Source organism: Prionailurus viverrinus, chromosome B4, assembly GCF_022837055.1.
Source record: "Prionailurus viverrinus isolate Anna chromosome B4, UM_Priviv_1.0, whole genome shotgun sequence".
NCBI classification, from domain to species: domain Eukaryota; kingdom Metazoa; phylum Chordata; class Mammalia; order Carnivora; family Felidae; genus Prionailurus; species Prionailurus viverrinus.
Window position 1 is genome coordinate 19,801,854 of NC_062567.1, and position 14,416 is coordinate 19,816,269.

At 36.9% G+C, this 14,416-nt stretch overlaps 1 protein-coding gene across 1 annotated transcript in view; it reads right to left on the reverse strand.

Moving 5' to 3' along the window:
• The window catches only part of ARHGAP21 (Rho GTPase activating protein 21), a 137,887-nt gene that overhangs the window by 14,631 nt on the left and 108,840 nt on the right, over positions 1-14,416 (reverse strand). The window contains 5 exon segments of the mRNA XM_047866336.1: positions 1,690-1,974; positions 3,321-3,446; positions 5,549-5,585; positions 10,385-10,487; positions 10,638-10,814. Coding sequence (XP_047722292.1) covers positions 1,690-1,974; positions 3,321-3,446; positions 5,549-5,585; positions 10,385-10,487; positions 10,638-10,814 — 728 coding nt within the window.

Genomic DNA, 14,416 nt, shown 5'->3' on the forward strand with positions numbered 1-14,416 from the left:
GACTTAGTGTCAGAAATGGCACTTAGATTATCCGAAGAGAGAAGCACAAAACTGGGCTTTTCAAGTTCAACAGATTAACTTTTATAATATGCTATATGGTAAACTCAGATTTGACCATGAAGTGATGATTGTTTTCTACTGATTCCAGTAATACATCAACATGTATCCCCATTTTTTTATTAGTCTCATTTTGATTAGAATGAACAATTCAATTTACAAATATACTTTGGAGTCAAACAATCTCGACTTCAAATACTCTTCCCACCAAGCAGCTGAGAGATCACACAGTTAAGATCGACAGTAAGATCGCCTGGGTTTAAATTCTGGCCCTGACACTTACCAGCTGTGTAACCTGGAGGAAATTACTTAACCTCTCTTTGCCAGTGTCCTTGTTTATAAAACGGTGATGACACATTCATATGGTTGCTGAAATTTATTCATGTAAAAAGTTCTTACTCTCCCTGTTTACTCTGAAAAACTTCAAGTCTGATGCTTTACAGTGGTGGTGTAAAACAAAGGTTGTATTGAAACGGATCTGGTGTTAATTTTTAACTACAAAGACGGTAGGGTGTAAACTATCAGAGAGAAAAGCACAGACTTTTTCCTAAGACCTAAGACCTTGTTTTAGAATCTGAATTGATGTAATGGAAATGACGACATTAGATAACATAACTTTACAGTTAATCTGGGTGTCCCTGTGCACCGTGAGTTAAGGGAAAAGAACGTTGTGCTTTCTTCGTGTGTGCCCTAACAATGAGCACAAAAGGTGAGAACAATGTGTAAGAAACACTGTGTTAATGATATGAGAAGATACTCTTGAGCAAAAGTTATAGGCTTAATCACCACCGAATGTGCACTGTCAGGTTTATAATTATGTACCCTGAAAACACTAACTTTATGAATGAAATTCCTGTTGTAAAAAATATCTTGCTGGTTGTGAGCCAGAAACCCTCAAGTCCCTACATATTTCTTATTGAAAAGAAAAACAAGCTTATCCCGTGATTTCTGACAATGCAAGTTTTCTTGAAAACCAATGACTAAATTCTAGCAGGCTCTATTATACTCTTGACTGAATTTATATTTCCATTAACAAAAATCCTCCTATCAGTATCGCTTTGCATTTATACAGTAATTTGTTTTGACAAGTATTTTCACTATAACTTAAGCCTGACAGTAATCCTGTTTTTGAGATAAGGAGCCAGAGCTGGAATTACTTAGTAATGACCAGGCCTAGGACCTAGGATTTCCTGACCCTGCTTCTAAGAAAGTAGGCAAAATATAGGAATTATCTCTTTTTGTAGTTCAGTAATGGAGATTTTCAAAATGATATTGAGTAGGAACACGTGAGTTTTCCTTTTGATCAATTTTTCAAGCAAAAATAGCATATTATAACTTGTTTTTAATGTTTACTTTTGAGAGACAGAGCAAGGGGGAGAGGGGCAGACAGAGACAGAGACACACACACAGAATCCGAAACAGGCTCCAAGCGGTCAGCACAGAGTCCAATGTGGGGCTCGAACTCACAAACCGCAAGATCGTGACCTGAGCTGAAGTTGGCGCTCAACCAACTGAACCACTCAGCGCCCCCCTTATAACTTCTTTTCAAATGATGTATCAGATCCTTTCAGTCTTTCTGAGAAAAATGTCACAAAAGAATCTGGTTTTACAAGCACCACTCTGAACACACACCTCCTCATTGAGGTTGCTGCTCTCCTGGATGGTCTTGATCCACGCTAGCATGTCGTCTCTGTCCTCGGCCTGGAAAAGGCACTCGCAGTCTGATGTGGTGAGTCGAAACACATTTTTCCTCTTGGTCTCGCTGTACGAGATGTCTATTAAGCAAGCATTGACGCTGATGGGCTGTTCTTCTTCAGATGGAGTCATCTGTTCCCTTTTATCTTTGTACAAGTACAGCGAATGACCCCGAAGCACAACATACATCTGTTTCCACGGCCGAATACTTCCACCAACTCGCTGGAAAACATGGAACAGTTCAGGAATACTTAATGCGTGGCACAGTCTTAGTGACAGGATCAACACACCAAGCAATACTGTTAACACACAAATGGACACCAAGTCTAGCAGGTGTCTGATTCACGATCGTATGCGTTGGCCAGGAGAGGATTGGCAAATTGTGCGGAGGGTAAACCAAGCTAGGCAAGGTATTCATGACAAAATCAAGGACAGTGAAATGTCAACTTTAATTCTGGTCGGAGAAAAAAAACTATTTTACCGTTCATGAACAAAGTAATTAAGATACATTGAACAAAGCAAGGTAAAACAAGAGTAGCAAAATACGTAAAATATATAAAAATGGTAAGAGAACAAAAAGTAAGAAAAAAATCAGTCAGAAAAGTCTTTTGAGTGAAAGTAAGGCTGATGACAAAGTCCCAGCTCATGCAAATGACAAATAATGCTTAAAAACAGCATGTACAAGGAATGAATTAAGTTAACAAGACTGATCAACTTTATGCGGTCAAGCAACAATATCCATACCCAAGGTGGGTTTTTCTTAAAAATTAAAGTCTTTTGACAGTATTAAAATTTTTTTATAAATAATCTGCCCAAATATTGTAAGAAATTTATGGCAAAGGTTTTATTGTATTGAAATCTGCTTAATGAAGCATATAGATATTGTGATACTCATTTATATAACTCAATATTTATAAAATAAAGTGAAACAAGGAAATTATAAAAGCAATTTAAAAGAATAAAATGGGAAAGCTAAATAAAATATTTAAAATTATTAATTTGGAGAATTGTCACTCCCTCAAGGAGGACTCTGAAAATCTATGGCTAATAAACTAATAAAGAAAAGCTGAGTTCCTTCTTGAATAACTTCATTTCTCTTTTATGCTGGCAAAATATAAGACAGTATACTCCATTTGCAGTTGATACACAGGACAAAAATATACAAAATTAAATCAATGATTAGAATTTGTTTAAGTAACTTTTTCCTTTATGTAAAAAACTTTTTTATAAAAAAGTGACAGAATTTTATTTATTTTTCTTAAATGCTTATTTATTTATTTTTGCAAGATCATAGATGAGTGGGTGCAGGACAGAGAGAGACAGAGAGAAAGAGAGACACAGAGAGAGAAACAGAGAATCCCATGAACTTCGAGATCACGCCCTGAGCTCGAATCAAGAGTTGGACGCTTAACTGGCTGAGCCGCCCAGGCACCTGGAAAAAGTTATTTATATGTGACGTTTTCTACTCTTTATTCTGGATAATTTGCCATCTCATCTGTACAGACTTTATGTGTTACTTCACAGGGGCTGCATTCCATACACTCGCAGTAGCTGAGAAAACATACTACCTTGCCCTTATCGGTGACAAGTGGTCGGAAATGGAGCCATCCTTCCTTTGCAGCATCACTGAAAACCTCTGAGGAAGAATCTTTCCTGGACCCAGAGTCTTCTGATGACTTCTGGCTGTCTATGATCTACAGAGAAGGTCAAGAAAATACAGTAAAATATCCTTTTCCTTTATAAATATTTGCACATGGAAATTGCTTTACTGAAAACAACTCTTTTTTATTGTTTATTTTTGGGAGAAAGAGAGAGAGGGAGAGCCAGCTGTGTGAGTGGGGAAGGGGCAGAGAGAGAGAGAAAGAGATCTGAAGCGGGGTCTATGCTGACAGCACAGAGCCCGATGCAGGGCTTGAACTCATGAACCATGAGATCATGGCCTTGAGCCTAAGTCAGAAACTTAACTGACTGAGCCACCCAGGCGCCCCTGAAAAAAATCTTTAACGTTCCAAAATGAATGGTTATTTTTGAAGAATACCAACTTTATCAATTCCGTTAGAAAATGTTCTGGTCTTGTTGCAAAAAAAAAAAAAAAAAACCAAAACACGTGAATTGTGAATTGACTGCCATCATTTTTTAAAGGTCATCTGTAGGAAGTTTTTCATCTTTAAAAAAATAACAGAAATAGTATAATGTTCCTGCTCTCGAGAGCTCACATTTTCGTGAGCAAAGACAAATCAGAATAAAAAATAAAAACGAGAAAATGATCAGATTGTGATTAGTACCATTTGGGAAAGGAAAACTGAGATGTTGTAACAAATGACTGAGTAGCGGCTGTAAGTTCAAGGCCTACTGAAGGAAGAATATTTAAGATGAAATATGGAGGAAAGGGGCCATCCATGATAGGTCAGGAAAAAGAACAGTTCAGGGAGAATGTATAGCTAATGAATGTACATTCATCATTATCGCTTCAGGGCGTGTTCTGGAGGTACAGTGAATTGATATGGGGGAGGGTGAAAAAGAAGCAACAAGGCTAACTCCCAGTGTGGGGGCTTGAAAACTGGGTGAAGTGGACCTAGTGGGATGGGGAAAACTGGATAAACATGCCTGGGGTATAACCCAGATCTATTTGGCAACTAAACCTTGATTGCCTATTAAACACCCAAATAAAGATGTCAAAAGGGTAGCAGCCTACATGAGCTGCAGCTTGGGGAAGAGGCCAACGCTAGCAGTATAAACTGTGGGAGATCTCTGGAAAAGATCATGTTGGCAATGAGGGCAGATAGAGATGAAAGAGGGGTCAGAACCAGTTCTAGACATTCCAACATTTTAAATGTTAGAATGGCAGAGGCAGAAATGGAAACCAGCAGAAGAAAGTGTTTTAGAAAGGCAGCGGGAAATGGTGTTGGATACTACTGGAAGGTCAAAGAAGTTAAAAATCGAAAATAACCGTTAGTTTGGGGACCTTGAACATCACTGGTAATCTTGGCATGAGCAGTGTCATTCTGGTATGTGTGGGGTGAGAAAGATGTGACGTGAGGAAGTGGACCTACTGGCCATTTTTTTCAAGCAGTTTTGCTGTGAACAGTGGAAGAGAAAATAGGAGTAGGAAATAGAGGGGGATGTAGATTCAAGGAAGGTTTGTTTGTCTTTTAAATATAGCAAATAGTAGAACGTGCTCATATGATGGTGAATGAGCCACTGGCAAGAGCGATTCTGCAGAGGAGAGAACGATGTCAAGAAAGGGAAAAGTGATAGAATCCAAAGAAATGTGGATGTAGGCTTTTAACCGGGTCATGTTCCCAGTAAACAGATACTTAAGAGTAACGAAGGCAGAAACCGTGGGTGCAAATGAAGATGGCTGAGATTTCTGGAGAATGTGAAACAAGGAAATTCCTGTCTAACAGCCTTCTGTGTGTGTTGTCAACAAAGTAGGAAGGGAGAGCAGACGAGAGAGGACGGGGTGAACTGTATGGAGGAAAGCGGAGGGTAGGAGTGAAACGATAATTTTGAGGAAAGAAAAATATGCATACGGCAAGATACAGGGTGGCTGGGTAGTTCGATTTTTGGCCGTAAACTGATTGAGAAAAATCGGCACAATGTGTGTGAAGTATATCTATTGATGAATACGTTTAGAAATTAGAAAAGACCACCTTATAAATAATATTTTCCAAATGCACCTGAAAGGGACAGAATATAGGATAATAGCAATAATTCCCTGTGAAGAGCCAAAGTAAGCTAAGGTAAATAGAAACATTTATCATTTGCTGATATTTTAAAAATATTGAATACCAACCTTGATTCCCTTCAGGCTAGAAACGTGCTTAAAGGACCTGTCGGAAAGAAATGTATAAATATTTGCCATAAATGCATAAAACACCTTAGAGATGTAAAAACAAATTGAGTGTCACAAGTTAGTTTTCAATAATAAGGTGATGTTTCATCATTACCATGTTAAATGCTCACTGTTCAATGCAAATGAGACAAACAGCTAATTTTCTAAATACTTACACTTTTGATTCCATGCTAGAAGATTTCTTAGTGGATCTGGTCAATTAAAATGGTTTCTGCATAAAGTTTGAGAGTTTATCCTTCTTTTTAGATGAAAGAAAAAAACCACTCGGGCTGAACACTGGGCTTTAGAATAAATTATCAGTTAACCATAGTTGCAATGCTCTATTAAGGGTTCCCACAATGCTACAATGATTGATAATGTGGCAGGGAGACCATTCTTCCTGCCAACCGCATTCGGGATGCTTTGATACGGAGACCAGTGGCTGCCAGTGAAAAGGCTTAGGGCTTCCAAAGATAGGTGTGCTTTAACTACTCAAAATAATTTCACTTTAGGGTACAAAGTTGTTTTGCTGTTTTTTTTTTAATTCAAAATTAATTTTAAGAAATTTAGGATTCTAAACAACAGCGGTGAGAGTGGACATCCCTGTCGTGTTCCTGATCTCAGGGGGAAAGCTCTCAGTTTTTCCCCATTGAGGATGATATTAGTTGTGGGCTTTTTATAAATGGCTTTTATGATGTTTAAGTATGTTCCTTCTATCCCAACTTTCTCAAGGGTTTTATTAAGAAAGGATGCTGAATTTGGTCAAATGCTTTCTCTGCATCGATTGACAGGATCATATGGTTCTTATCTTTTCTTTTATTAATGTGATATATCACATTGATGGATTTGCGAATATTGAACCAGCCCTGCAGCCCAGGAATGAATCCCACTTGATCATGGTGAATAATTCTTTTTATATGCTGTTGAACTGATTTGCTAGTATCTTGTTGAGAATTTCTGCATCCATATTCATCAGGGATATTGGCCTGTAGTTCTCTTTTTGTGCTGTGTCTCTGTCTAGTTTGGGAATCAAAGTAATGCTGGCTTCATAGAATGAGTCTGGAAGTTTTCTTTCCCTTTCTATTTTTTGGAACAGCTTGAGAAGGATAGGTATTATCTCTGCTTTAAATGTCTGGTAGAATTCCCCAGGGAAGGCATCTGGCCCTGGACTCTTATTTGTTGGGAGATTTTTAATAACTGATTCAATTTCTTCACTGGTTATGGATCTGTTCAAATTTTCTATTTCTTCCTGTTTGAGTTTTGGAAGTGTGTGGGTGCTTAGGAATTTGTCCATTTCTTCCAGGTTGTCCAGTTTGTTGGCATATAATTTTTCATAGTATTCCCTGATAATTGCTTGCATTTCTGAGGGATTGGTTGTAATAATTCCATTTTCATTCATGATTTTTATCTATTTGGGTCCTCTCCCTTTTCTTTTTGAGAAGCCTGGCTAGAGGTTTATCAATTTTGTTTATTTTTTCAAAAAACAACTCTTGGTTTCATTGATCTGCTCTACAGGTTTTTTAGATTCTATATTGTTCATTTCTGCTCTGATCTTTATTATTTCTCTTCTTCTGCTGGGTTTGGGGTATCTTTGCTGTTCTGCTTCTATTTCCTTTAGGTGTGCTGTTAGATTTTGTATTTGGGATTTTTCCTGTTTCTTGAGATAGGCCTGGATTGCAATGAATTTTCCTCTCAGGACTGCCTTCGCTGCATCCCAAAGTGTTTGGATTGCTGTATTTTCATTTTCATTTGTTTCCATATATTTTTAAATTTCTTCTCTAACTGCCTGGTTGACCCATTCATTCTTTAGTAGGGTATTCTTTAACCTCAATGCTTTTGGAGGATTTCCAGACAATAGCCAAATTATAGAAAGAGCCTAAATGTCCATCAACTGATGAATGGATAAAAGAGTTGTGGTTTATATACACAATGGAATACTACTTGGCAATGAGAAAGAATGAAATATGGCCTTTTGTAGCAACGTGGATGGAACTGGAGAATGTTATGCTAAGTGAAATAAGTCACACAGAGAAAGACAGATACCATATGTTTTCACTCATATGTGGGTCCTGAGAAACTTAACAGAAGACCGAGGGGAGAGAAAGTGGAAAAAAAAAAGTTACAGAGAGGGAAGGAGGCAAACCATGAGAGACTCTTAAAAACTGAGAATAAACTGAGGGTTGATGGGGGGTGAGAGGGAGGGCAAAGTGGGTGATGGGCATTGTGGAGGGCACCTGTTGGGATGAGCACTGGGTGTTGTATGGAAACCAATTTGATAACAAATTTCATACTAAAAAAATAAAAGTAAATTTAAAAAATCATAAATGAGAGACAATAGCATCTGCTTTAAAGAGCTGTTACAAAGATCAGTGATAATATATGTAATATGCCCCAGAACATTGCATAGCACGTAATAAATGTTCACAAAGCAAAAAAAAAAAAAAAAAAAAAAAAAAGGATTTGATTGTAAGATGGGACTGAAGATGGCACTCCCGTTCCTTTTCAAACCGCCCTGAACAAGATCGCTAGAAATAGATACGCAAACTTCATCTACCAGTATCAGGAGACACTTGTAACTCTGAACTACAATATATATATACATGAAGATAGGTGGTTAAACACAGTGAAGAAAAGAATGGATACCGGAAGAGAGGACACCCCTAGCAGCGTATTTCAGACAACACTGCAGTGCGCTGCTCACTGAGAGATCAAAACCTTCCCTTGTTTGGAACGTGGGAAACCGGGTGCCAGAGCTGGTGACAGGAGCCTCACTCGTCACCACGGATATCAGGGTTTATGAAAACGAAGGAGGAAACACACGGTCTGGCCATCTCTGCAGGGAACAGTGTGTAGTTGGTGCAGGGTATCTTTCAGGGAGGAAGAAGTGAAGGCAAAAATAGGTCACGAATTCAACTCTGCATCATTAGAAAACTTCCTGTTAGCCCGGACCACTGCCATGGCCACACCTCACACAAACTTCCCCCATGTGGTTGATCCAGGAAGAAGTGACTTTATTGGAATATAAGTAATAATCAAATGGAAGCCTCAGAGACTCTTTCCAAAAATACTATGATAAAAAATGACAAATTGTTCTTTGACCGAAGGTTCAATATCATAAAAATGTCAATGTTCCTTAAGTTAATCTAGAAATTAAACACTGTGCCATTAAAAATATCCATAAAAACTTAAGAACTAGAACACTGACGTTAAAGTTCAAATAGTAAAATAAACAAAAATAGCCAGGAGAATTTGGAAAAACATAACGTAATGAGAGAATGGCCTTACCAGATGATAAATACATTATAAAACCACCACATAAAACCACCACAATTAACAGAATCTGGTGTACACGAGTAGATAGATAAATCAACTGAACAGAAAGGAGGCTAAAAATAAAACTAAATATACATAATAATTTAATATATAATAAAGATGAAATATCAGTGGGAAAAACATTGTTCTGGGGACAACTGAGAGACACTGGAAAATATAAAGTTGGCCCTTTATCTCATTAATTGGAATAAAATAAATTCCAGATGAATCAAAGTTGCAAATACACAAAAGAAAAAGAGAAACATAAATCTGAGAGGCAAACATGGAAGAATTCTGTTGTAATTCTGGAGGAGAGAAAGGCTTTTTCAGTATGACCTCAAATCCGAAGGCCATAAAAAAGAAAAAATCCTAAGTGTGACTGCAAGGAAAAAGTTTAACAGTTTTTCAGAGTTTAAATAAAAAGAACTTAAGACAATCAGATGAAAAACACTGAATTGGGAAAAGACTTAACAACACTTATCTCAGAAGAGAGCTCGTTTCCTTTATATAAAGAGCCTCCAGAAGCCAATCAGGAAAACCAGTAGGAAGATGGGCAGAGGATATGAAGAAGCAGTTCACAGGAAAATATAAATATCTCTTAAATATATATGAAGTGATGTTGAATTAATTTAATAGCAATTTTCAAATAAAAACTACAATATGCTACCATCAGATTTAGAAAAATCAGAAGTGAAGTAACATGTTGTGCTGGTGAGGAGAAGGAGGGACTTCTATACTCTGTTGGTGGAATTGTGATTTGGTACAAGCTTTATGGAGAGCAGCAGACGATGCATGATGCATATTAATATAAAAAAAATACACATCCCTTGATGTAACAATCTCTCTTCCAACCATATTCACTTACACACTAAATGAACTACGTACAAATATAGTCACTGAAGTATTGTTTGCAGTAGCAGAAGGCTCAATCAATCTAAATGTCTATTAATAGAATGTAGAATACCAGTTAGATAGATTTTGGTACAGCCATCAATGGAAAATGAAACCACCATGAAGAAGTGAGCCAGGAATGTATCCACTGGATGATCTCCACGGTGAGTGTGTATAGCATCTATCACTTGTTTTTATAAGTGATTAGGATACGTGCACACACACATAGGAGCCTATGTAAACATGTGTATGTGATTTGATACATAGAATAGCTCTGAAATAATACAAAAGAAAACAGTAACATAGTCATGTCTGAGAAGAGAACTGGGTGGCTAGAGGCCTAGAGTAGCAGTGATTGTTTAATACATATCTTGCTTGTATTATGTTTGTGTATTACTGATTTTTAAACATTAATTTTAAAAACTCAACTGAATATATTACTGAATAACAACTTTGCTTTATTTTTTATCTGTATTTCTAATGTTATATAAAGTTAGAAAGTATAAAGGAAATCATTAAAATTCAGTATTTATATGTCACAATCATGCTGAACACCCACAAACAGATACTTAAAATGATATGCTTGAGACTTACAATTTTGCATCTTCTCTGTAATCATCCAGGCCCTCATCATAGGATTTTGATCTTTCAGTCTTTGAGCTGGGCTGGGCATCTAGGCTGGGAGGGCCGACAGATTCTGTAATTAAAATCCAACATTTAGACATCTGTAAGTGGTTTCCAGATCCTCTTATTAGAGAAGAGATCACAGATCACAGTATGCCATAGCATTCTAAGCGAAAAACTGAGAAAGCAGAGATGGTTTGCACAGCCACTCATTGAAACATACCTTGATCATGGGAGAGCTGGCGGCGAATTAAAGGAGCCGACGTGGTGAGACTGGGCGGGACCGTTGCTATGGAGGGTGCCTGGGGCGCCTGGGGTGCCTGGGGAGTGGAGGCTGAGATGACAGCCGAAGCAGGGATGTGTGCAAGGTCATGATCAATGCTGGGGCTCGTTGGTTCATCTAGAAGATAAAATGAAAATAAATATTGGAGGGGAGCCTGGCTGGCTCAGTCGGTGGAGCATGTGACTACTGAACTCAGGGTTGTGAGTTCGAGCCCCATGCCGGGCTTAGAGCTTACTTTATAAAACAAAAATTTAAGAAAATAAAAAGAAAGGAAATATTGGAATGTTAAATGACTTAATGATCAATAATCAGCATTTATTATTAAAGAAAAACCAGATACAGATTTTAACACTTAACCACTAAATCACCAATAAATGACATACTTGGTCTGATAAAAATCTTATAATTACTCTAGTAATTCCAAATAATTCTGAGAGTGTGGTCCAAAAAATTAAATAAGTTGCTTCTTCTACCAACCAATTGATACTTCCATTAACTGGCAATCAAGATACCAAAGTTCATAGGTATTCAGAACCTGAACCTAAAAAGCAGAATGATAATCATACACTACCCTAAAAGAATTACTTTCCCATTTTAAATGTATTACCCATCATTTCAGGAAGTTAAGCAAGGTGATGTGGCCAAGGCTTAACTCTCAGAGTATCAATACCGAAAATTTTCCTGTGCACAAACACACAGGTATACCTTCAATTTTTGAGAAAAATGAGAAAGGACAGTTACAGTCTTAGAAAATGTTAACAAAACCCTCTATAAAGAATATATTATAGGGGCGCCTTGGTGGCTCAGTTGGTTACCGGTCTGACTTTGGCTCAGGTCATGATTTCACTGCTCGTGAATTCAAGCCCTGCCATCAGGCCCTGTGCTGACAGCTCAGAGCCTGGAGCCTGCTTCAGATTCTGTGTCTCCCTCTCTCTCTGACCTTCCCCTGCTCATGCTCTGTCTCTCTCCTCTCCAAAATAAATAAACATTAAAAAAAATATTTAAAAAAGAATATATTATAATGATGAAACAGGGTTTTTGATTTTTTGATTTAAAAGATCGAGCTATTTTAATTTTGACCAAATTCTAAAAATGCTCTATCATTTTAATGATTGGCATTTTAATCAAGATGACTAATAATGATACAAAATTATAACATGTATACCTACAATCTATAAATTCTGACTACCTTGAGCTTAGTTTCTGTTTTTACAATGTCTTTAAAAGCAGCTCTTTATATCTTAGCAATAGAGAACATTTTAAAAATTTCTCTATGAATCAAGCTTACTAAGTATTTGATGATTTAATATCTTATGTAGGTGGGAATACAATTTTCTTTTTTCAAAAGGAAGGCAATAACAGGTTTTTACATCAATTGAATAAAGATAAAATTTAATTTTACTACGGATTATAGTATTCTTTAAAACTGTCATTATGACTTAAATTACCACAAATTAACCAACCTTTTCAAATGATACATATCTATACAGTAAGTTAGTCTTATGGGGTCTGCTTAGGGCACCAATCTGTTATAGATTCAGAAACATGGTTATAAATGGGAAAATTATCAGGCATATGTAGGACTGATAAGTACTAAAAGTCTGAAGAGATTTCTGTGCAAAAACATCGACAAGAGTGGTGTGAAATATAGGTGTCAAAGAGTGTCTAGGAGATGCCGTGGGATAAATCTTTCAAGACCATTTCATGCCTTGCAAAGTAACTTAAAACATTTTTATATTTGTTTAAATTACATGAAATGAAATTCAAAATGTTCATGGATTGAGCATTAAACAAAATTTCAAAGGTGATTTTTTTTTTTTTTTTATGACTCTGGACTTCCTAGAGGTATGCATTCAATCTATTTTGACTGACTACACTTTGGAGGAAATCTCCGCATTACACTGGGTTGAAATAATCTCTGTTTTAAGCATGTTGTGCAAAAAGGGTTGGGACAGACCCCTGCCGGTCTGGGAGCAAGGGTGAGTGGAGGAGGCCCAGCTGGAAGGTTAGAACGATGTGCTCACACATTTTAGTCTTTGCATTCTTTAGAATAAACAGATCTACTATGTTAAAGATAGTCAAAGAAAAGCCAGATATACTTTTAAAATACACAAAATTACATTACCCCACATTTATGAATTATACTAATAAATCCAATTCCTTATTCTCTGTAAAAATGTGAGAACTTTTTCTACTGTTTTAAAAATATCACTGTAATGATTAATTGGAATTATTTTATTTTTAATGTTTATTTACTTATTTTGAGAGAGAGGGAGAGAGCGTGAGCAGGGTTAGGGCAGAGAGAGGGAGAGAGCGAATCCAGAGGAGGCTCCAGGCTGTCAGCGTGGAGCCTGACATAGAGCTCAATCCCAGGAACCGCGAGATCACGACCTGAGCCAAAACCAAGGGTTGGACGCTTAACCAACTGAGCCACCCCTAATTTTAATATCTGCTTTCACTATTACCGACATATAGATTACATAAAAACAAAAATAATTCCTGCTCATCTCATTTTCCAATGTAAGAAAATGGGCACTGTTTAGTTGTCCAAAGAGAAAACCAGTGTGCTGTCAGATTTTCAACTAATTCCTATATTTTTAATAATCAAACTGATTCTGTCAGGTGAAAATAACGGATCATCTCTGTCCTAAGCATATCATATACAACATTAAGGTGTTAAGCAAGGCATACAAAACATACTTCTGACCTATCAAGGCTCCAGACTTGCTATTACTGGGCGGCATAACCCCTGAAGGTAACTTAAACTGCATAAAGAACTCACTTAACATATGAGGCCCTAATTGACTTTATTCACTACAGGCCCCATAGCTCTTCACAATAAAGAAAAGGTGGAGGACTCTGAAATTATTATATATTAAAATTCAAAGCGATACTGTTTCCTAACCTGTAAAAAAGACAGACCTGAGTGTCCAAAGTTTTATTTTAGTTTCGGAAAATACTGCTTGCCAAAAATAGATAAATAACTAATTCTCCCGGAAAATATATACTCCATAATTTGGGGTTTTTTTCCAAATAGAGAATACTACAAATTATTATGTTTAAACTGATTAGTCACATCTGAATAAAAAAATTTTCACTGTTATTTCTTAACAGTTTAAAATTCTAGAAGAACATCTATAAAATTTCACAAATCAAGAAAAATAGAGTGGTACAAAATCAAGGCAGCATATTGTGAAACGATGAATAACTCTTAGAATTATTTTTCAAACAACAAAGAAAAAAAATGGAAGCCCTAATGTATACTGAGAGCTCTTATAAATGGAAAAAACTAAAATCATAACAGAAGAAGAGCAAAGCACATGAAAAGACAAATCATGGAAGAAATACAAAAGCCTGATAAAAGCGTGAAAAAAAAAAATCCTGTGAAAACCTGACTACTAATGAAATAACAAAACGAAACCAAGTGAAATAGGACAGCTGTTTTTCATCTCACAACCTGGCAAATATTTTCACCTCATGATGTTCTTATCCTATTTGTTCCTCTTCATCTGCAAGATGACTGCAGAGAATGTATGTTGCTAGCTGCCCAGCTCTATCTTTGGGGTTCAGTGGGGTTCAGCAGAGCACCCCCATCCTGTGGATGGGTATACGTGCAAGGCCCCTCGCTCACTGAGTCCACAGTGACTGGCCAAGGGTGAAGAATATGATCCATTTAGGACTAGTCACAGTCTCTCCATTGGATTTGATATACGGATACT